Genomic DNA, 23323 nt, shown 5'->3' on the forward strand with positions numbered 1-23323 from the left:
TTACCCTGTCAGCCATAGACATCTATTAGACGTCTGGTCTATGTATAGAACTAATTTAGACGTCTACAATTGGTCTCGGTATAGACCTCAAATAGACGTCTAAATAAAAAACATCAAATATGATCATATTTCGAAATTGTAAAGTCTCAACCATGTATAAATAATGTACAGCAGTTGTTTAGATTTGTGTTTAACAAGCATATTGATCCGTACCTGTGAATTGGCTATTTCTGTAACCTGATATAGACGTCTATTTTAGGTTATTTTATAGACCTAAAATAGACGTCTAAATTAGGTCTATATATAGACCTAAATTAGACGTCTAAATTAGGTCTATATATAGACCTAAAATAGACGTCTAAATTAGGTCTATACAGTGGAGCCTCGGTTTTCGAACACAATCCGTTCCAGAAGGCTGTTCGAGAAGTGAATCGTTCGAATTCCAAATCACATTTTTCCATTACAAATAATAGGGAAAAGAAATATCCGTTCCAAGCCGAGGCCTTTTTTTTAGCATTAATTTAATTTGCGGATTTTTGTCCAATCGCGCAACTGCAGCGTACCGCCGAAAGCGCAACCGTAGCGCGTCGCCGACCGCGCAACCGAACCGCGCTGGTCGCATTATTGTGACAGAGCCGTCGCTGAAATTTAGAAAATATTTTTAAAGTCCTAATGTACTTTCCAAAATTTAAATGGACCTCAGTGCGCAGGGAGCTTAATTTGGTCCGATCACGCAACCGCAGCGCGCCGGGCGCTCAGTGTCGCATTGCTTTAGGAGCGTCTTTGTGTTTTAGGAGGGCTTTACTGCTTCCTTTGGAGGCATGAATAGAGTTGATGCAATCCTCAGAGTAACGAGTACGTAATAACGAACGGAGTCAGTTGGCATGCGGGTCCTCTTGGCTCATCTCGCGAGGTTCTACAACCGAATTTCGTCCGACATCAAAAGCAAAAAAATCTTGAATTTTTCTTCGAATACCGATTAGTTCGAGAAACGGGACGTTTGAAAACCGAGGCTCAACTGTATATAGACCTAAAATAGACGACAAATTCAAATCCATTAAATATGAAATATTAAACGCTAAACCAGCTGTAGGTTGTATAAATAATGAACAGAGTATGCATTGCTTTGTTTTAAACAACCATTGATCCGGGTGAAGTATGGTTATTTCTGTAACCTGATCAATGTCTATATTAGGTCTATATAAAGATCTAATTTAGACGTCTTCTTTAGGTCTACACATAGACCTAATTTAGACATCTAAAGTCTATAGATTGACCTCAAATAGACATCTATTTTAGGTCTATACATTGACCTAAAATAGACGACAAAATTAAATCCATCCAATATGAAATATTAAACCTAAAACCATTCTGGAAGTTGTATACTGTTAGGGTGGTGCTCACTCTAACTTATTTTGCAAGAACCACACTGGAGACAAGTTACCGTTTTTTTCCGGGTATAGTGCGCGAAATTTACCTAATTTATTGTCCTAAAATCTGGGGTGCGTATTATACATGGGTACAAAGAAAAAAAAATTTTTTTTTTTTTTTTTTTAATTTTTATTTATTTATTTATTTATTTTTTTAAAGAAAGTCATGGTACAACAAAACCAACAACAGGACTGACCGACAAAGTCGTGGAACAAAAAGACAGGGTGACATTACCAAAGACAGGAACAGAATGACAGTAACACATGCAATGATCCAACGGTGAGCGAGGGGCAGACAGGACTTAGATACAAAACACGTTACATCGATTGAGGTGACACAGGAAGAGAGGGGCGACGCGAACAGAAACTATGGCAACCTAGACACATAGCAAAACTGGGGACGAGACATGACAAATCTCCCCCGAAATAAAACTCACCTTTCTTCTTGTTTGTTGTCAATCGCGCATCGCATTCAGCCATCCTGGCCAACACACTTAGTCAGTAAAATACATAATTGACGACACATCGTTTGATGCGATGGTGCAATCCTTGAGGGTGTGTTATTGTCAAATATTGTTTGTTTTTAATCTCCATCGCGGACCGGACGTCATACGGAGGCCGCCATTACAGACGCGCAGAACAGATGCGCAAGACACGTCAGCTATATTAAGAGCGAGAGTTGTTTTCTTCCTATTAGTTTCAATTCACAGTTTAATTAGCAGTTTCAATCAGCAAATAACAAAATGCGTATTACAGGTAAAATTTTATTTCACAACACTTTGCCTTGTTCCTTTGGTCTCTGCTGTTCATCCTAAAACACAAAGGCGCTCTTTAAGCAATGCGACAGTGAGCGCCCGGCGCGCTGCGGTTGCGCGACCGCACCAAATGAAGCTCCCTGCGCAGTGCGCACTGAGGTCCACTTAAATTTTAGAAAGTACATCAGGACTTTAAAAATATCTTCTAAATTTCAGCGACGGCTCTGTCACAATAATCGACCAGCCCGGTGCAGTTGGGCGGTCGGCGGCGCGCTACGGTTGAGCGTTCTCTCTTGCGCTCTCTCTCTCGCTCTCGCACACACGCGCACACGCGCACACACGCAAACCGGATATCATACGGAGGCCGCCATTACAGATGCGCAGAACGGATGCGCAAGACACGTCAGCTATATAAAGAGTGAGAGTTCAGTTCTCTACCTAAATCCGTATTACAGGTAATATTTTATTTCACAACACTTTGCCTTGTTCCTTTCGTCTCTGCTGTTCACTTCAAACACGCTCCATGCTCGATCACCTGCTCGTTTGCTGTCCCGTGCGCGCACGGAGCGCGGTGGTGCGTTTACGGGCAGTCGGAGAAATCAACGCCAACAAAAAAAATTACATCCAGCCTAGTTAAGACCATACCAAAGACTATAAAAATGGGACCCATTGCCTCCCTGCGTGTGTGACGATCATTGGGACTTAAAAAAAAAAAAAAATAAAATAAAAATTTAAAATTTTTTTTTAAAAAAATTCATAAAAATTGGGTGCGTATTATACATGGGTACAAGCTTTTTTCCAGCATCAGCATGCCATTTTTAGGGGTGCGTACTATACATGGGGGCGCACTATACACGGAAAAAAACGGTAGTCGTTTTAGACACCTGCAGGTGGAGAGTTCACTACTCGTCGCTGTGCTTACAGCGATGGTCGAATGAAGTCTGACTCAGGCCTTTTCAGGTGCATATTTATTGAGAGAAACAGAGTGGGGTTGAAAGTGGGGGTGTGGGAACACACAGGATAGGGTGAAGACGCTCCCCTGCTGATCAAAGCATAGCAAGGGGCCTTTTACGACTTTCTGTAAACAAAGCTAGTCAATCAGTTGAAAAGATCTTAGCACTTTGGTCAACTACTTTTGTCTAGACAGGACAAGCTAGTTAAATTATTACAGGTTACATTCCAACATAATCATACGATGAAGATATTCTGCAAACCCAAACATATCCCTCCTGTTTTATCATATGATTATGTCAACCCCGATCAGGCAAACATAAGTAAGAAAATACAATGAAAGCAATAACTTCCAGTGAAGATGAGGTTTTCCCTCAATACTCCAGTCCAAAGTATGTGTGTAACTTAAAAACCTGCGGCCAGATTAAATGCAGGAAAAGAGTTACACGGTCCCTCTGCCTTAGGCGACCAGAATGTTATCAATCAAGATAAAAATTGCTCGTGATTGTTCAGCCGTTGGGGGCTTGGCACGCCCACTGGTGGAGGGTGAGCACGATTCTCACCCCCTTCGCAGATCTGCTCCGTCCGGGAAGAACTTGGAAATATCTGCTGCGTGGTCGTTGTCTTCAGTGGCTCAGGGTGGACTACCTGGCCACCAAGGGGGAAGAGGATTATTCTGTCTCTGTTTGTACTGGGGGCGGGGACGCTGTTGATGGCGGATTTGGTTCCTTGCAGGAAACCTTTACCGGGGCGCACTGGGACAGATGATACCACGTATCTCCTTTGCCGGACAGCCGGACGGCATGGGAGATGGGCTCATTCGAGATGTTTCTTCTGCTCCTCTCATCACTGTGTGTTGAATTCTTACGTGTCCTGTTAAGACTCCAAAAACAATTACATTTGACAAAACATTGAATCTTACAGTAGATTAAATTATTCTACTCCCCCACCGTTTTGACACATTCACGTAATGCAGTGCTTCTCAATTATTTTCTGTTACGCCCCCCCCAGCAAGAAGAAAACTATTCGCGCCCCCCCTTCCCCACCGTGACTATCCTAACTTGTCTTGTAAGTCGTAAAATGTTGCACTGTCGCAAACGTCACAGAAGTAACAATGAGAGCGCCACTGCCCCCTGCTGTGAAGATTCGCAATTACACTTTATTCTAGTACTGCCAAAAAAAAAGCCTGTTCCCCAGGGTCACACGCGCCCCCCCAGGTATAGCACCGTGCCCCCCACTATTTGAGAAGCACTGACGTAATGTGTCAATAGCGTCGTTGGGGAGCGAAAAGGACCAGCAAGGTGTCCCGGACACATTATCATACCCATCCCAGCTGGACTAGATGGTCCTGTCTTGTCCAGCCACAGGAAACGGGCCTTCTCCATTGAACCATTTGACGTCAATGGTGCCCCTGAGTAATCATCGAATCCTATTCATCTCAATTCGTACTACACTGACAGGCGAGAGGGATCTTATCTTCAATTGTGATCACGTCGCCTCCACATCAACCTACCTAGGCCATTCATATATGCGCGCACACACGTACAAACTAACAGACACAAAGGCACCCATTCATTCACCATCACATCTCAACCCCTGTCCCACAACATTTAACTTTATGATGGCCGTGAGCAGGCAGACATTGAAGTCCACCAGACCTCAGTTACAGCCGTGCACATCCCATGTCGTACATGCATTCCCTGTCTGTCCTCATTCATTCTTCCATCATCCTGCCGTAATCTCACTTGCTATCACGCCCTCAGCACACACCTGGAGTGGGTACGACTCCATTCCGCGCGCAGCCACAGCAAGGGAAGTAAGAGGGGGGCGCCCGGCATTTCCATACTGATTTATCCCAGCCCGGCTAGTACTGGGACAATCAATGCCGTCGTCCCCCACCCGCGCCAACCCAGCAAATAGCTACCCGCAGAGTCCAGAGCCCCACACCTACATCAGTCTCCCCCACAATCAAATTACAATACCAATCACCCCACTCACCTTCCAACTTCCGTGGAGACAATGGAACAGAACGGTCCATGTGCAACACCACAGGAGCCGTCTCCCACAGCCTTTTCACACCACAATACCACACTCCCCCTTCCACAGTCCAGTCTCAGTGGAGACAATGGAAGGCAGGAAGGCACAGGTGAGACACTGGAGGCGCAAGCTCCTGCAATCCTTCCACAAACCAATTACAACAAAAGCCCAAATCATTTATTTCTGTTTGGGAGGATCACAACGGCCAAATTTTACAAATGACAAACCTCAAGACAGGTCTTGGAACCACATCGACAACCGCCAAACGCAAATGCCAGGTCAAGGACTGTTCTTCGCCTGTTCTTTGCAACTCCTGTAGTCAATTTTATTGCCCTTTTGAACTGGGCAGATAGGGGTGTTTGCGAGAAGAGTTTGAGCACTTCCTAATGATTCCCCCTAACCAAAGACCATTTATGACAGGGGCTATCCCATTTATCGCCTCCTGTTTTAGAGGAGATTCTCTGGTCTTTGTCGGATCTGGGCTGGGGGAATGGATGTTAAGTCCTGTAGCAAATGGTTCCTTTGATCAGTCCAACAAATGTTGATTAGCCTAAGCGCGTGCCCTTCCAAACACGTACACCACTTCCTCATAGCTTCTTCAGTCATTTTTCAATCATCTTCCAATTTTCAAAACGCTTCTCAATCTCCCAGTTCACACATCTTCTGCATGTGTTACTGGTTCTCCAGTTTTGTCTCTAGTTAATTATCACTCCAAAAGCAACCTTTAATTTTCTTTTGTCTGTTTTTTTTTTCTTTTCCTCTTTCTAAGCATTTCCTGATAGAACAATCCACCAATCCAAAAAAACTCAACACACACGAAAAAAGAAAAAATTGCTGGCAAATTAATCAGAATTTTTTCTTTGTTTTTAAATTTGAAGAACTCAATCTCTCAGGTTCAGCTCGCATATAGAAGTTTGTATAATCTTATAACACAACCAGTCAACTATTTCTACTAAATGTCAATGTCTTAAATTCACAATTTTGATTCTTCCAATTCCTGAAAGCATGTTCTGTCGTTTCTTACTTAACATGCACTAGTGTGGATCAGTTTCTGCTCGCAAACATATTTCTCTCCTTTCCTCTTATTCTTATCTTTCAATTGTTTCTGTTCTGCGGTGCAAATTGGATAGACCACAGTCTAGCAAATTTCTTTATACTAAAAGTTTAGCCAAATTTCATCATTTTAACACACATGCACAGCTCTCGCGCATGTAAGGTAGATCCCAGCACCAATGATTCGTCACAGGCTGGCCATTTCCTGTGGTCGATCATGAGCTAGTCCCTCCCACGCACGCGAGGACAGCACATTCTAATTTTTCATTTATCTTCTCGAAGCAAGTTGCATTTATTTACCACTTGATTTGCAAATTTTAACTTCAGTGTACACACACAATTTGATCTCTGGTCATTTGTCATTGGGCATACAACAGCATTGCCATACTTCTCGTATGGACAGGAGCTCTAATAATCTAAAAAACTTTCTAATAATCTGACAATGACATGTTCTGCTGTCATATGGACATCTGTTACTTCTTTCTCTGCATGAGCATGAGGGGTCAAAGTGGAGGAAGCTTGTCATGCTGTAAATGTGACTTTTCCTCTGCCCCTTCCCCCACCCTTTGATTGGTTTTGTCTTGCAAAACGACACGCTCTTGCCAAGTGTATAATGACCTCTAACCTTTGCCCAGTCTTTTCCCAAAGAAGACATTGCAGCTTCTCCTGCCTCATGCCCATTCAGTCTATAGGAATGTATGATTCCAGCCATGTCTTCTGCCCATTTATCTGGGTCTTCAGCAACAGGGGTAACACCTTCAACTGCTTTTCTTGCCTCTTCCAAAGTCCATGGCCGAAGAACATACGTATGTGGAGGTTGGCCTTCCCCTACAATAGGGTTTGGCACCTGTATCATTGGGCACACATCAACATTGTCCAAATTTTGGGAAAACCTAGCAGCAGTGGTCAAACTTCTTGTTTGTACAGGACTTCTAGCAATGTGACCCTGGCTTTTTTTTCTGTTATATGGGGGAGGGTGCAGGTCTGTTAAACCTGGATACAAGTTTTGCATACGAGCGGAAGATCCCTCTTGCTGCGCTTGAGCTGCATTCCCAGCTGCGGCTGGAGCCGTGGCCGGGACAGTGCGCCTGCGCACTGTGGCCTCATTGTCTTCCGGCCTGACAAACATAGACGCAGCCTCATCACTTTTCAACTTTCTATCTTTTGTCTTTTGGATTTGTTCTCTTCTCTCTTGCGAAGCATTCAACCACATTCTAGCACAATTCAACTCTCTCTCTTTCCTTTTCTTTTTCTGTCCCTTTGTCGTCCTATCTACACTCTCCTCCAAAACATCAACCACTATCTTCCACACTTAAACTTTCAACTTCCCTTCTACTCCATACTTTTTCTTCCACTTCGGCATGTGGAACATACAATTAACAAATTTACTCACCATGTACTTCTCATCTCCGTCAAGAGCTAGGGATTTACCGTTTTTATTTCCCATCTTATTTGGTATTTTAGGTTTATACAATTTTTTATTTCTTTTTTCTTTTCTTTGAGGATCCTCAATGCAGGTTTAAATCGACCTTCCACCAAATTCTCTTTGCAGTCAATTTATCCTACCAGTCAATTCAACCACACAAATTTCATGCAAACAGCTTGGAAAAACGGACAAAAAAAAAAGAACCTACGCCCTTCCTCAATTAGGAGAAAGAAATTATTTTTATTTTATTTTTCTTAGCCCGTTCCTTCCACTGGGACTAGAATCCCAGCTGTTTCATAGCTTGGAAAACCCAAAGCCGTATCTCATAGCTAGGACAAACCAAAGCCGTATCTCATAGCTTGGACAAACCAAAGCCGTATCTCATAGCTTGGACAAACCAAAGCCGTATCTCATAGCTTGGACAAACCAAAGCCGTATCTCATAGCTAGGACAAACCAAAGCCGTATCTCATAGCTAGGACAAACCAAAGCCGTATCTCATAGCTAGGACAAACCAAAGCCGTATCTCATAGCTTGGACAAACCAAAGCCGTATCTCATAGCTAGGACAAATCAAAGCCGTATCAGCGCTTTTTTCTATGACTTACTTGTCCCCTTGGTCAGCTGCACTGCCGGGTCCCCGTCAATCCACCTCTGACAGACGAAGGCAGACCTAAGATGCTGGCCCAGCGAAGAATTTCCTTCCCAGGTCTTTCTTTACCAGGTCCTCCTAATGGACGCTGGCCCATCGACGGTGTACAGCGTGTCGTCCTCCGTCAGCCAGATGGCGGGTATGAGCGTCCCGGGTTTCGGCACCAAAATGTTAGGGTGGTGCTCACTCTAACTTATTTTAGAAAGAACCACACTGGAGACAAGTTAGTCGTTTTAGACACCTGCAGGCGGAGAGTTCACTCGTCGCTGTGCTTACAGCGATGGTCGAATGAAGTCTGACTCAGGCCTTTTCAGGTGCATATTTATTGAGAGAAACAGAGTGGGGTTGAAAGTGTGGGTGTGGGAACACACTGGATAGGGTGAAGACGCTCCCCTGCTGATCAAAGCATAGCAAGGGGCCTTTTGCGACTTTCTGTAAACAAAGCAACTTTGATTGCTTCCTCTGCGTCTAGTCAATCAGTTGAAAAGATCTTAGCACTTTGGTCAACTACTTTTGTCTAGACAGGACAAGCTAGTTAAATTATTACAGGTTACATTCCGACATAATCATACGATGAAGATATTCTGCAAACCCTAACATATACATAATGCACAGAAGTTGTGATGCTTTGTTTTAAACAACCACCGATCCGTGTGAAGTGTGGTTATTTCTATAACTAATATTAAATCCATCCATCCATCTATCCATCCAGCTATCAATCCTTCCATCCAGCCATCAACCCATCAATCCATCCATCTTTCCATCCATTTTCTATACCACTTGTCCCCACCATCAAATATGAAATATTAAACCCTAAACCAGCTATAAGTTGTACAAATAATGTACAGATGTTGCATTGCTTTGTTTTAAACAACCAAGAGCCGTGTGAAGTGTGGTTATATCTGTAACCTGATATAGAAGACAATATTTAGGTTATTCCATAGACCTTATATAGATGCCAAAATTAAATCCATCAAATATGAAATATTGAACCCTAAACCAGCTGTAATTTGTACGAACAATCTTGTATTGCTTCGTTCGAAACGCTAGGGGCAGACACGTGCATAAATTGTGCGCCACCGTGAAAAAAACAAGAAGAAGCAGAAGACGAAGTAGTGTGTACTTTTTAGTGATGTGCATTCCAGTTTTTTTTAGGTGAACTGAATCTTTAGAATCAGTTCACTCAAAAGATTAATTCAAACGAATCGCTCAATGAATCCCCCCCAAACACACTGATCTAGCTTTTTTACATTTTTTTTACAACATCCAGTGGAAACAACCCATACACATCAAACAGTACAACTACACCCCGCCCCCTAAATTATTATGTATAATAATAATTGGCTCGGGTAATTAACACATTTCTTTCTATAATACAACACTTACACACTGATCCGTTGGCAACAGTCTCTCACCCGGTCGTGAACGGGAAGTTGAAAAAAACCGTTATGCCGACATTTGTTAATTTTGGGGACACCAACTCATATAACAACGTAAAACACATAGCGTTTTTTTCCATGTATAATGCGCCCCCATGTAAAATGGAAAAAAGTTTGTACCCATGTATAATACGCACCCAAATTTTGACTCTTAAGTCCGTAAACGTAAAATTATTTCAGAAAAAAGATCATCTTTGGGAACAACCGGACGTTATTCTGCTGGTCAGTATCACTGCGCATGCGCTAGCAAACTCAATAGCGAAGAAATGTTTCGGATTTGTGTAGGGTACATTGTGACAGCAAACGACCGCAATGCTCTCGTATCAGACGCTTGCTCGATCACCTGCTCGTTTGCTGTCACAATGTACCCTACACAAATCCGAAACATTTGTTGCGGCTCCGAGTCACGACGAGGGGCAAGTTTTGGTTTCCAAGGGTGTTTTTATTCCTCTTCAACGTCTCTCCCATACAGAGCCGCCTTTTTCACGTCCGCACGCCTTTTTCACATGTGCGCACTGAGCGCGGTGGTGCCTTTACGGGCAGTCGGAGAAATCAACGCCAACAAAAAAATTACATCCAGCCTAGTTAAGACCATACCAAAGACTATAAAAATTGGACCCATTGCCTCCCTGCGTGTGTGACGATCATTGGGGAAAAATAAATAAATAAATAAAATAAAAAAAAATAATTCATAAAAATTGGGTGCGTATTATACATGGGTACAGGCTTTTTTCCAGCATCGACATGCCATTTTTAGGGTGCGTATTATACATGGGGGCGCATTATACATGGAAAAAAAACTGTAATAATAATAATAAAAGTACATCTCAAACCACCAATCTAATGTGAAACTGCAGTCGATATATTGGATAACAACATTTAGGCATATATATGCATACACGTTATTTAAAACCTTCTATAAGTAAATCGTAAATCTACGTTGGCGGCTCGGTGGCGCACTGGGTAGCACGTCCGCCTCACAGTTAGGGTTCGATTCTACCTCCAGCCCTTCCTGTGTGGAATTTGCATGTTCTCCCCGCGTGGGTTTCCCCGGGCACTCCGGTTTGCTCCCACATCCCAAAAACATGCTTGGTACGCCGATTGAGTTCTCCAAATTGTCCCTAGGTGTGAGTGCGAGTGCAAATGGTGGTTTGTCTCTGTGTGCCCTGCGACTGGCTGGCAACCGGTTCAGGGTGTCCCCCGCCTACTGCCCGTTGACGGCTGGGATAGGCTCCAGCACACCCGCGAACCCCGTGGGGACTAAGCGGTTCAGAAAAGGGATGGATGGATGGAAAATCTACATTCTGGCTTACATAGTTCACGCCAGGAGACGCAACATATTCACTGACAGATCCGTTGATGTACAGGAAGGCAGTTCACTCATTGACTCGTTCGCGAACGGGAAAGACAGGTATCGTTCCTTCACTGATTCGTTCTCATGGTGAACTGAAAATGCGAATCGCTCAGCGAGTGAGTCGCTCAGCGAGTGAGTCGCTCAGCGAGTGAGTCGCTCAGCGAGCGAGTCGCTCAGCGAGCGAGTCGCTCAGCGAGCGAGTCGCTCAGCGAGCGAGTCGCTCAGTGAGTGAGTCGCACGTTGAGTTGCACTTAGGCTAATGTTTACATTATGTACCAATGTCAAGGACGATTATGTCATCCATCTTATATCATTGATGTGTTTTGATAGTTGTGGGGTCTTTTGGCTCCTCAGAGCTAGCTAGGTAGCTGTGTTGATAACTCAAAGCTAGCTAGCTGTTAAAAAGCTGCATAAATCCTTTTCCAGGTTTCATAAAAAACATCCAGCTATTGCGGTGGCCAATATACTCAATGTAAAAAAAAAATAATCCGAGAAAACCATTCGTCCAGCCATTTGTTATCTGTACTGCTTGTCCCCAGGGGGGTTGCGGGCGTGCTGGAGCCTAGTATATCCCAGTAGTCATCGGGCAGTAGGCGGGGGACACCCTGAACCGGTTGCCAGCCAATTGCAGGACACGCAGAGACGGACAACGCACACGCACTCACACCTACAGGCAATTTGGAGTACTCAATCAACCTACCAGGCACGCCCGGACTGACCATCGGGAGAACCGGGAGTATTCCCGAAGCGCCGGCCTAGGATTGGCCTGAGTCTCTCTGCGTCCCCTTTTTTTTTTTTTTCTAAGTCTGCTGGTGCGGCGTCTCGTCTATTAGAGACACAAGCCAGGCCACTCAGGCCAGGAGCATGTGAGGAGGGAAAGACAATTGGTTTATATCAATTAACACCCACCCCCACAGTCCGTATTTACCACACAGAGCGCGTGTGGAAGAAGGGGTGTGTTACTATGTCAGGTGCCGGCTGCTGTAGCTAGCAAGCGGTGCAAGCAGAGGCGTAGCCAAGCCGGGGCGAGCCGGGGCGGCGCCCCGGTTAGGACTCCCTGCGCCCCGGTTGAAAAAAAATCGAGCTTTTTCGATTCTTCATTTTCATGCCGTTTTTTTCTTTCGGTCTTGCGCGAATGTGCTTGCGCTATTCAATGTGCGCGATGTTATCCATTCACCGTTTGCCTCCCGGACCCGGATGTTGTTTTAGCGATCAGCGAACGCCGTGGGTGATGATAGATTTTTTTTCCTGTGGGCGTGCGCCCCTACTGGAAAAATTCCTGGCTACGCCTCTGGGTGCAAGTGAGAATAATGGACTTCGAACGTGGTAAAAAGAAGAGGGTAGGTGGTGCGGAGAGGCACAAAAAAAGGCACCGGAGGAGGATGCAAATGCCGAAAAGTTACGTATTTGTTGGTCCGTTTACCTCGATCTGTGACGGGTTGATGTTGACATTCATGTGGCTGAACGTCACGTCGCGTACGTCGAGCCAAATTGGCCACTCTCTTTTAAGCGCTCGGCACTGTGTCCACCTTGCTTTTCCTTGGGCGACTCATTTTAATGGAAGGATTCCAGGGGAAGGTTTGTGGGTGGCTTTAACGCAAAACTGCATCTGAAAGCTCAGCGCGCGAATTATAAGAATGCTGTCGTCACAGCCCACGCTCTAAATTCGGGACTGATACAAATAGAGCGCGAGTGCGCCACGTACGTACACGCACTTGTGAGTGTGCACCGAGCTTTCTGACACGGCTTCCGGTAGTAAATGCGCAGGCGAGCGCTTCCCCATCTACTGGGGAAACGCAGTCATTGCAGGCAAAATGACCAAAAAAAAAAGTTTAATAATACAATTTGTTCAGGGTTGGCGGGCCGGATTTAACGGTCCCGTGGGCCGTATCCGGCCCGCGGGCCGTAGTTTGGTGACCACTACTCTAAACTTTGTAACTGGCCCTGGCTAAATTAATATTAAAATATACGTCTATGTTTCCTATGCAAAGGTGGAAATATTGCCAGTTTTGGTGCTTCAGAAAGAAGTCCCAGTACTAGCTCAGAGCAGCTGACAGGTAAAGGACAGTCAGAGGCGTAGCCAGGAATTTAACCCTAAACTAACGTTTCTAATCATGACTGAATGAGTTGGCCGCCACACGTTTTTTGTGACACTGAGGGACTGAGATCACATCAACATAGCAATGGTTAGAAGCTGGATTTTGCTGGGACACAGATAAAAAAAACATATGACTGGAATTAAGGTCGTGCTAAAGAGTAACAAACAATTTGTAAGGATTAGCAGGTGCAACTCACTCTGCGTACACCAGGGGTCACCAACTCCGGTCCTCAAGTGCACCAATCCAGCCTGTTTTAGATGTATCCCCCCTCCAACACACCTGATTCAAATAATCAGGATCGCTATCAGCCTTAATAGAGCTTGCTGATGAGCTGAGCATTTGAATCAGGTGTGTTGTTGTAGGGCTGCACCTAAAACGGGCTGGATTGGCGCCCTTGAGGACTGAAGTTGGTGACCCCTGGCGTACACGAACTCATACTTACTAGCAGGCACATTCGTCAGGAAACTGCAATAACAACAAAAAGCTGCAGTTGCCAAGGCTTCAGACAAATGTCCCGTTTTCACTGAGACAAAATCTTAAAACAACCTGAATGATGTACCAAGTGTTGGGGTGATTTGGCGATGACTCTGTTGAATGTAAAACCTATTTGGAAGGGACGCGCTCCCATTCAATGTTGGTGAAACAACAACATTTGGGCACATTGCATGGCGACGGTAAAAGGAATTGTTGCATTTTTGGAAACATGGCGCGAAATTCAAACTGTGATGACTCCAGCAGTTGCACACCAATGTTTTCTATTGCTGCTTCTGCATAGAGACGAGAGCAAAAGTAACAAAGACAGGTTTGCATTTCATTGGGCCCGCTGGCGAGCCTGAAGCGAGATGATGATGACAACAATGAGAGACAGTGACAAGTCACAGCGAGCAAGTAGCACCAAGTTACACTAACTAAAAGTAGCACCAAGTTATACTAACTAAAAGTAGCACCAAGTTACTGGAAAATGTCTTACGTGGTGCCAGTACCATTGCGGCCGATGTGCCCTTGAACATGACAGCTACAAAGAAGTTGGGCAAATTAACGGGGACACACCCTCATTACCTCATCATCATCCTCATTCAAGACGTTCATTCGCTGGGGACGTGTTTTGGAAGGTGTTGCTGTTTTGGTTAGCAATAGAGTTACTCAATGTCTGTAAAGTTAATAGTTGTGTGTGTCTGCGTGTGTGTGTGGGGGTTCACCGTGACAGAGTCAGGGTGACATTCGGCTCTGATACAGGCACCCCAGTTTTTAATCGTTTGCACGAGCCGCTCAATGGCTATGAAGCGACTTACTAAAATTGGATTGGTAGAAAATGCGTCCAAGCAGAGGTTCGAACATGATACCCAGATGCGCGCTCAACTGTGAGGCACGGTGACATCAAATACTGGCTCGTTTTTTTCCTTTCTGTTCTCGGAGGCCCTCTTCTGGAATGTTCCGTATTCAAAGAGTCCGAGGAGACAAAAAGGTTGCTCGCGACGGCCGCTCTCGAGGGTTGGTCGCATTCCTCATACGCGGATCTCATCATCTTCGTCGTTGAAGAAGGACGAGAAGTGGCTCTCCTCTTCAGGCGGGGCGCTGAAGCTGGTGCTGTCCTTGTCGGCTGAGTACAAGCGGGCCGCCGAGCCCGACACGGAGCGGCTATCCGGGTGCCGTGAGTGTTTGGGGAGGAACTCCGGGGTGCGGCGGCCGCTGTGGGGCGCTCCCATCTCAGTCCTCCAGCACGCTTCCTCCTCTTTCTCCAGCACCGTCATACTCCTCCTGTTGTCTTCATGGTGGGCGCCGAGCAGTGGGGAGGTACGGACCTCGCCACCCTTGTCTTGCTCGACGTCAACGTCCTCCTTCTCCATCACAACCAGGATGTCCCCCAGCATGGACGGGCCCAGGTCCACCTGGAAGGATGTGACCGACTCGGCATGCTTCATTCCGCGCCTTTCAGGGAGTTCCTCAGAACCTGGCTCCACCTGCTCCGGGAAGCGACTCCCGGCGGCCGACGCAGCGGCGGCTCCGCTTCCGCCAAGCCGCTTTAGAGGACCCGGGGACAGAGTCTCGGCCGCCGTGCCATGGCCTCCGTCCTCGTCGTTGAGGAAGGGCAAAGACATGGCGCTCTTGACATGAGGAGACGATCCTTCTGAGAGCAGCAGGGACAGCTCTCGCTGCTGGTCCACGCGGGTGGTGGACTGGGAGCGCTTGCTGCTGCGGAAAGCGCGCGACAGCAATCCCGGACGGGGGGAGCCGGGGAAGGAGGCCGAGTCAGTGGTGGGCTGGCCTGAGCGCGTCCCCAGGAAGGAGGTGTCTCCAAAAGCGTTGCCGCTGCGGCCCACGTGCATGGTGTGGCGGAAGTCACCCAGCGGCGCGCTGATCATCTCCCGGCTCAGGTTGCTGCGGGAGTGCCGCTTCTTCTGGGAGAAGCCAGACGCCGGTTGCTTCAGGATGGGCATGGCGGCCGCGGCTTTGCTGTTGCCCGAAAATCAACGATCCTCAACGCTCACCGCGAGGACCTGAAATGACAACATGACGGGTAACACCAAACACACTCCAGTTTGGGCCATGCTTGGAAGCACATAGGCCACAACTCTCATCTGGACCTGCAATGACAACCAAAGAGTAAACCCTCAAAATGAGGACCGCACTTTACCGCCTTAAGCGCACATCTGTCTCGTGTAGTGTGGGACTTGAGAATTTGGCTGCTTCCAACCAAAATGTCAAAGGCTCACCATTCGCAAATCCTTGCGTCTTGTGTTGCTCCAAAGTCCTATTTGTGAGCAGGACCTATTTTCGTACATATTGACAGAAGGCAGGCCAAATCATTTGAAAAAATGCCTTTTGACTCACACATGCACAAGTCAAAAGCCCGTGGCATGATGGGAAAAATGTTGTCGCATTGAGGTCCAAGTACGTGTGAAGGCGAGTACATCAGAAGGCAGTCAAAAAGTTCACATTGGCAGCTTTACTCTTGCGTCAAGTACCAACACTGGTTTCTACGGTCGGCTCAAATTCCTCTGAATGGATATGCTGCAGAAAACGTCCAAGCAATAGCTTGAATTGCCTATATAATATGGACTTCCTATCGATCCGCTCTCACTGAAAGGTGCCGTCTGGCGTCTCAGTCTCTCAAATCTTACATCGTAGCGTTTTGGTCCCATTCGTATCAGGCGAGCTGGTCTTCTGACATTCCCTCATCAAGCAACGCAAGATGTCTCGCTTTAATTCCGCTGACTACAACTGTGTTGCTTCTGAAAATATCTAAAAACAAAACAAAGTTTCCTTGCACCCGCAAGCTAAACCGTACATGCTCCATGTCTCACATCCCAGGAGGCGCTAACCGTTTATGTTGGTATTTCCCGGAATGCGAAAGAACCGGACGCCACCCACACTCACCGCCTGCAACCAGCACACGAGCGAAAAAAAAGCCAGAAGTGACTCACGTTTACGTACAAGCACCGAGCCGAGGCGATTTGTAGCGGAAGACGAGGAAACCTGCGCAGGCTGGTTCGCAGGCTAAACCCACGGGTCGGCCGAGCCTCATACATTTAAATGCGCGGCGGCCACTGAGAAGTGACGTCAAAGTCTGCTTTATTGTCAATTTCTTCACATGTCAAGACATACAAAGAGATCGAAATTGCGTTTACTACTATCCCACGGTGGAGACAAGACATATTACACCCAATTGGTCCCCAGACAAACGTCCCCAAGTGTGTTCTGAGGACCCAAAGGTAATACGGTAAAGGAGGCCGAGAGCATTGTCTCCCGGTGGCGAGGCGAAGCGTCGACGGAGTGACGAAGCGCATCAGCTGAAACACGGCCGCTCAGACGCAGCGAGAGCTCTCACTCACCAAATGGAAACTTCTCTGCTAGCCAAATAGATTTCCCAAAAGGCCACGTGGGCTACATTTACTTACTCTACTGTAATCACAATAGTGCATTAACGCCTCCCAATTGATAAGAAATTGGCACACATTCCATTTAAACCGACAGACCGACGGAAGGATTTTAAATGTACGACACGACGTGCAAGCATGAAGTGTGCAGGCAGAGGAACAATAAGGGGATCCGCCACTAGGGATGGGCGGATCGATACTAAAATATCGATATATCGATCCAGGCTGCTGATTTTTGAGTATCAATCTCCCTAGCTAAAATATCGATACTTACAATTATTTAATTATATTTTTCCTCCTTTTTTTCTGCTCCAATTTGACAACTTGCACTCATGCTAGCACTACTTTTCCTTCCGCCTGCTGCACCGGCGTGTCCTGCTCTGTTCTGCTCCCGCCCCCTTTTCTCACAAGCCAAGCCCTCCTCCTCCGCCTCCCGTTCCAATCCGAACACAAACAAGCATGGCCACGGCGGCGGCCCAGTCCGAACGTAAGAGAAGTCTGGTTTGGAGGTATTATATTTTAGTTAATGACAACGAGGCAAGATGTGAAATATGTCACAAAACGATTAAATATTGTGGCAACACCACAAACTTAACAAAACATTTAAGTAAAATTCACCCCACGGTTCATGAGGAGCTGCAATTGAAACGTGCCGCAGACACTAAGGCAGCGACGGAAAACCCTGCAGCCACACCGAGGCTAAGGTACCAAAGTACCTTAGAAGCAGCGTTTCAGAAAGGCAAGACATATCCAGTAGGGGTGTAAATCGCGGGTTTTGTCACGATACGATATAATATCGATACAAAGAACTACGATACGATATTTGCCGATATCTTAAAGCCTGCTGCGATTCATTCACGATATATCGCGATATAGTGCTCTACGATCCATTTTTTTTTTTTTAATAAAAAATATAGAACAATATCCTGATTTATAACAATTCATTCGCAAAATCAACAAGGTACTGCAAACTCTTTATTTAGGAAATTACAAGAGTATTGCAGTATACAACGTGCTTATTTTAACACTGAACTTTGATGTCGTGTTTTTTCTTTAAATGTGTGGCGAGATTTGTGGTCCCTGAATATTTGATCACCGCATGGCAGGATTTACAAACTGCACGTGTCTTGCCGGTTGAGCCATCTTTTCTTTGGAATCCAAAGTGCTTCCAAACGAATGACTTGAAGCCTAAAAGGTAGCAAATTTCCTCGTCTTTTTGGACACTAGCCATAGCACCAGCCCAGGAGCCGCGTACTCGTTGTCGACTCCCCTTTCACGGAAGGAGGAAGCAAGCAACAATGAACTGGATTTCAAAATAAAGTCGCGTCTAATGTCCGAAGTCAAACACGGCGATATAAATCGATGTTTACGTTTAGCATCGATGCCAATAAATCGTAGAGCATTATATCGATTAATCGATGTGTATCAATGTATGGTTACACCCCTAATATCCAGGTATCAGGTGCTAACCAAAAATTGTAAGCATTTGTGGTTGATGTGCTATTTGAAGCAATAATTACTGCACTTTAGTCAGTCATTTATAAATAAAGTATTCCCCTTTTCAATTTGTGGTCGAACGCCATACGTTTTATTTGTAACTCCACTTCCTATAAACAACACTAAAGTATTACAATATTAAATGTAAGTATCCAGTGGTTTAACAAATCGATAGTTTTGCTGCTCATGACGATTAAGCCCTGCATCTCTATTGGTACCATGTCTCTTTTTACAATATACTAAAAGACAAAACTTTTTCCCAACAACAGAGAGAGAGTGAGAAAAGTAAAGAATAGCTCCTTTTAATTAGTTATACTATTAATATGCATCTTCCACTAATGTTTTTCTAAAAAGGTTAATAATTAATGTACATGACGTAATACTTTTTTCTACAAAATTCAATAAATGACTCTCCAAGAGCAAGAATGCCACTGCATTTAAATTGTTATATTTTATCCGGGATTTACACTTCCGGTATCGATGTCGGATCGATATCGGGTATTTTTGGGCAGGAAATACTTGGTATTGGATCGAATCCAAATCATTGGTATCGCCCATCCCTATCCCCCACAGACGCATCAGCTGCCACACGCACACGCGCGCACACACAGGCGCGCATCAGCTGCGTATCACCCACGCGCGCACGTGTACGCGCGCGCACACACACACAAAGCCCCTTCTTCAGGACCCAAGCTATCAAACCCAACACTTCACATCATTTTAAAAAAAAACTGTCAAACAGCAGTTTTAATGCTAAAAAATGAACACTTACCTTAGCATCCCATTGCTACGTTGAGGCCCCCAAAAGATTGGAAGGGAGGCTTGCACGCCTCCTGCCTGTCGATCTGTGAAACGAGACGTTAGAAAAAAGAAGCACAAAATGGACACTGGGAAGAGGAAGCGATGCCGCGTGGAACGTAAGTGGCTTTCTTGGCGGAGCTGTCACGTACCCCAGGAAAAGCACCGCCGCGGTAACACCAAGAATTCAAGTCGCGCTTTTGAGTGTGCGTGCGTGTGTGTCGCGCGTGCGTGAGTGTGCGTGCCAATGTGTCGCGCGTACGTGAGTGTGCGTGAGTCAGCATCGCTTGGCCGTGCCCCTCGGACCGCGCCTTAAAGATACAGAGCCCCGGGAATCAAACGACGTCGTATTAAGTAGACAAACGGCACTTGAAGTACGTAATATTGCCACGCAAAGTCAATTTTATGTCGCTCGAATGTAATACACTCACTTGCTGGTGACCAAAAAATATAATTACATTTTTATTGAGTAGTTTTGGAGGGAAAAAATGTGTAACCTTTTGTACCATTTCCTACTATATTCTCACAAGTCCTCCGATACAGTATCTGTAAGTTTGACATGGCCTGCTCTGCCGTGACTTGTGCTTTTACTCTTTCAGTCAGTGTCTGTGATGAATATAACGGCTAAAAGACACACATCTTCCTAAAAAGTTAGAGTTGCTATAACTATCTTCTGCAGCTGCACACAAATCAACACAGATGCCCAGCAGCACCATGTCCCAGAAAAAACAGCAAAAGGCACCACCATGCCTTGATGTGACAAGTCAGCTCAAGGCGTATTCGTATAAACAGGCGCTAAACAATCAGAGACAAGTACATAGCCTAACCACAATGATCAGGCCAAGTGAGAAAACAAGGGGGTCAAGCAGGTCACAGTTTTTGTTTCACACCCTCGTGTGTCCTTTTTATCTTGTGTCCGCAAAGCTCTCTCTGCATTTCAATGGAACCTTCTGGAGTGACAAGTCAAATTCTTTCCATGAACCAAACATCACATTGATGAAGCACAGCACAAACACACACCGAACGCCCGCTTGGCAGAGGAGAAAGACGCCTGCCATGTCAAAGATGAGAAACAAAAGCAAAGAGTGCTTCTTGGGGTGGCATCTTGTCAGACCGCGTCAAACAAAAGAGGAGAAGCCGGCGGAGGGTGGCGGTGGCGAGTTGGCGGCGCAGCCCAGGCTGCTGGGGGGCCGGTAGAGGGCGGTGTGCTGGCTGGGGGCTTCCAAGGACAGCGGGGTGGGAGTTCGGCTTCGTTTGGGCCTGAAGAGGCCGCCCTGGCCCTGAAGCTGCGGGGACGGGAGCGGAGGTGGAAGCGGGGGCACGGGAGGCGGTTGCTGTGGCGACTCCTGCTCCGCCGGGGGAATGGCCCGCGAGTAGCTGTACGCCGGCGGCTGGGACACTCCCTTGGGCTGACGCCGCCACGAATTGTAGTAGGCGGGGTCGCTGATATAGTGGCTGACGAAGGAGTGCGTCTTCTGACGGCTCTGCTCCATCTCGTACTCGCTGTCGCTTCCCTGCAGCGTCGAAAGTACAATGCCCATTTGTGTCTGGTCCTCCAAATTGGTGGGCTTCAACCAACTAACCCAAAAGAGTCGACTCAACCGACACAATAAAAAGTGTTCAGCTCTCGCTGCGTCTGGACCCGATAGTATATGAGTCTATGTTGCTGAGGGCTCTCCCACCCAACCCATGCCATTGCCCGCTCAGTAGGCGTGCTTCCTGTAGCTCACCTGAGAATCTGAGATCTCGGAGGGCTTCTCCGTCAGGCTGCCGCTCTCTGCCGGAACGAGGTCGTTGTATTTGGCGCTCACATCCTCGTCGGAATAGTGCAGACTTCCGGGACTGGGCCTCGGCGGCGACCTGGCGTGCGAGAAGGCGAGTAGGCAGACGGCGGGAAGACCGAGCGGTGCGGCGCGGATATAGTGGCTCATATGTAAAATGGGATCTTGCCATAATCCTCCTATTCCTACTCGAGTAGCACACATATAAGTCGGTTCTGCAAGAGACAGCGCTCACACATGACGGATGAAAGGCAAGATGCATTGTTAAAGCAGAGCGGCTTGACCGCCATGGAAGGCAGGGACTCGACAGTGAGCGTAAGAAGCTGGACACCACAAAGGGACGTCTCCTTTTAGGGCAAAGGGATGACTCGAGTGGGCAGACTGAACACGGCGGAAGATAAGCATATGGCAAGATCATGCCACAATGTGCCACCGGCAAACTCTGAATTATTTAAAAGCTTCGTCTTGGTTGGAGCATGCAGGAGCTCGCGCGTCTGTCCCTCCCCCCTTTCAAGTATCCCGTAGGGAGATCCCCCAACCCACCCCAGGGAGCCCCGCCCCCTCTCTCTCTGTGTCTCTTCCTCATTAGCAAAGAGTACAGCAGCAGGCTGGCGCGCTTTAAAGTGCAGTGAATGAGGAAATAAGTTCAAGCGACTGACCGTGTGTAGATGCCGTTCTTGCGACAAAAGGAGTTTTTGACCGAGAGGCGCCGGTTGTTGCGCTCCAACGAGGGGAAGCGGCGCTCGTCCAGGCGCACCATCTCACCATGGCTCAGTGGCAGCGTCGTGCAGTTGCCTTGAAAAAGAGGAGGAGGGGGGGGTAGCTGGATTGACTGTGTGACTTGAAGAGCGTTCTCTTCCCTGCCTTGTTCACCCTCACGCATACTTTTGGGGACTTGATGAACACCGCACCGCGTCTACTAGAAAGCTCAGAAAGCGGGCGGGCAAACCGGTTCAAAGTGGTTGCCGGGGCAGGGTGGACGGTGGGTTCGAGGTCGGCCATCGTCCCGTCGTGTTTCAAAGCTGCCACCATCGTACCTGTGCCGAAGAAACCCGCTCCGTCCTGCTTCAATGACTACCGCCCCGTGGCACTTACGCCCATCATCATGAAGTGCTTTGAGCGGCTTGTCATGGAGCACATCCGATCCGTTCTCCCCCCCACCACTGACCCCTTCCAGTTTGCGTACCGAGCCAAGCGGTCTTCTGAGGATGCCATCTGCTCTGCCCTCCACTCGGCCCTCACCCACCTGGAGAGGAGGGACTCGTATGTGAGATTGCTGTTTGTGGACTTCAGTTCTGCCTTCAACACCATTGTGCCACAACGCCTCATCAGCAAACTTGACGCGCTGGGCCTCAGTACCTACCTCTGCAACTGGCTACTGGACTTCCTCTGTCAGAGGCCACAGGTAGTACGTGTTGGCGACAAAATCTCCGCCAGCATCACGCTGAGCACGGGGGCCCCCCAAGGCTGCGTGCTCAGTCCGCTGCTCTTCACCCTCCTGACGCATGACTGCACTGCAACCTACAGCGACAACCGTATCGTGAAGTTTGCTGACGACACGACTCTGGTGGGTCTCATCACCAAGGGAGACGAGACTCAATACAGGCTGGAGGTTGACCTTCTGACCACGTGGTGCAGGGACAACAACCTCCTGCTGAACGTCGACAAGACCAAGGAGATTGTTGTGGACTTCCGGAAGGGTCACACCCAACACCTGCCGCTGACCATCGACGGTGCTGTGGTGGAGCGAGTGAGCAGCGGCAAGTTCCTGGAGGTGCACATCAGTGAGGATCTCTCCTGGTCCACCAACACCGCATCACTGGCAAAGAAAGCCCGGCGCCGCCTGTACTTCCTGCGGAAACTCAGGCGAGCGAGCGCTCCTCCGGCCGTCATGACTGCATTTTACCCCGGCACCATTGAGAGCGTCCTCTCCAGCTGTATTGCTGTTTGGGGTGGCGGCTGCAATGACTACAACTTGAAGGCCCTGCAGCGCATAGTGAACACTGCTGGTAAGATTGCTGGTGCTTCGCTCCCCTCCTTGAAGGACATTTACACCTCCCATCTCACCCGCAAGGCGACCACGATTGTGAGTGATGCGAGTCACCCCGCTCACTCTTTGTTCGAGCTTCTGCCCTCTGGGAAGAGGTACAGAAGCCTGCGCTCCCGCACCTCCAG

General features: G+C 47.2%; 2 protein-coding genes across 5 annotated transcripts in view; both read right to left on the reverse strand.

Moving 5' to 3' along the window:
- Positions 1–3138: 3138 nt before the first annotated feature.
- LOC133170530 (cdc42 effector protein 4-like) lies at positions 3139–19664 on the reverse strand. 3 transcript variants are annotated; one of them, XM_061303518.1, is made up of 3 exons: positions 19520–19664; positions 19342–19414; positions 3139–15692 (listed from the first exon to the last, which is right to left on the reverse strand). In XM_061303518.1, the coding sequence occupies exon 3, from the start codon at positions 15630–15632 to the stop codon at positions 14700–14702; it is 933 nt and encodes a 310-aa protein (XP_061159502.1). In that variant the 5' UTR covers positions 15633–15692; positions 19342–19414; positions 19520–19664; the 3' UTR covers positions 3139–14699. The 3 variants fall into 3 exon arrangements, with proteins under 3 accessions (XP_061159502.1, XP_061159503.1, XP_061159504.1); XM_061303519.1 differs by lacking the exon at positions 19520–19664 and having other exon boundaries at positions 19342–19513; XM_061303520.1 differs by lacking the exons at positions 19342–19414; positions 19520–19664 and adding an exon at positions 15909–19307.
- Positions 19665–19816: 152 nt separating this feature from the next.
- LOC133170860 (protein sidekick-2-like) overlaps positions 19817–23323 on the reverse strand; it is a 52632-nt gene continuing 49125 nt past the window's right edge. For both annotated transcript variants that reach the window (XM_061304042.1, XM_061304041.1), the window contains 3 exons: positions 21808–21943; positions 21098–21227; positions 19817–20881 (listed from right to left, as the gene is read on the reverse strand). In XM_061304042.1, coding sequence (XP_061160026.1) covers positions 20486–20881; positions 21098–21227; positions 21808–21943 — 662 coding nt within the window. In that variant the 3' untranslated portion in view covers positions 19817–20485. The remainder of the gene's footprint in view (positions 20882–21097; positions 21228–21807; positions 21944–23323) is intronic.

The sequence above is a fragment of the Syngnathus typhle genome, linkage group LG17 (assembly GCF_033458585.1).
Source record: "Syngnathus typhle isolate RoL2023-S1 ecotype Sweden linkage group LG17, RoL_Styp_1.0, whole genome shotgun sequence".
Taxonomy (NCBI): Eukaryota; Metazoa; Chordata; class Actinopteri; order Syngnathiformes; family Syngnathidae; genus Syngnathus; species Syngnathus typhle.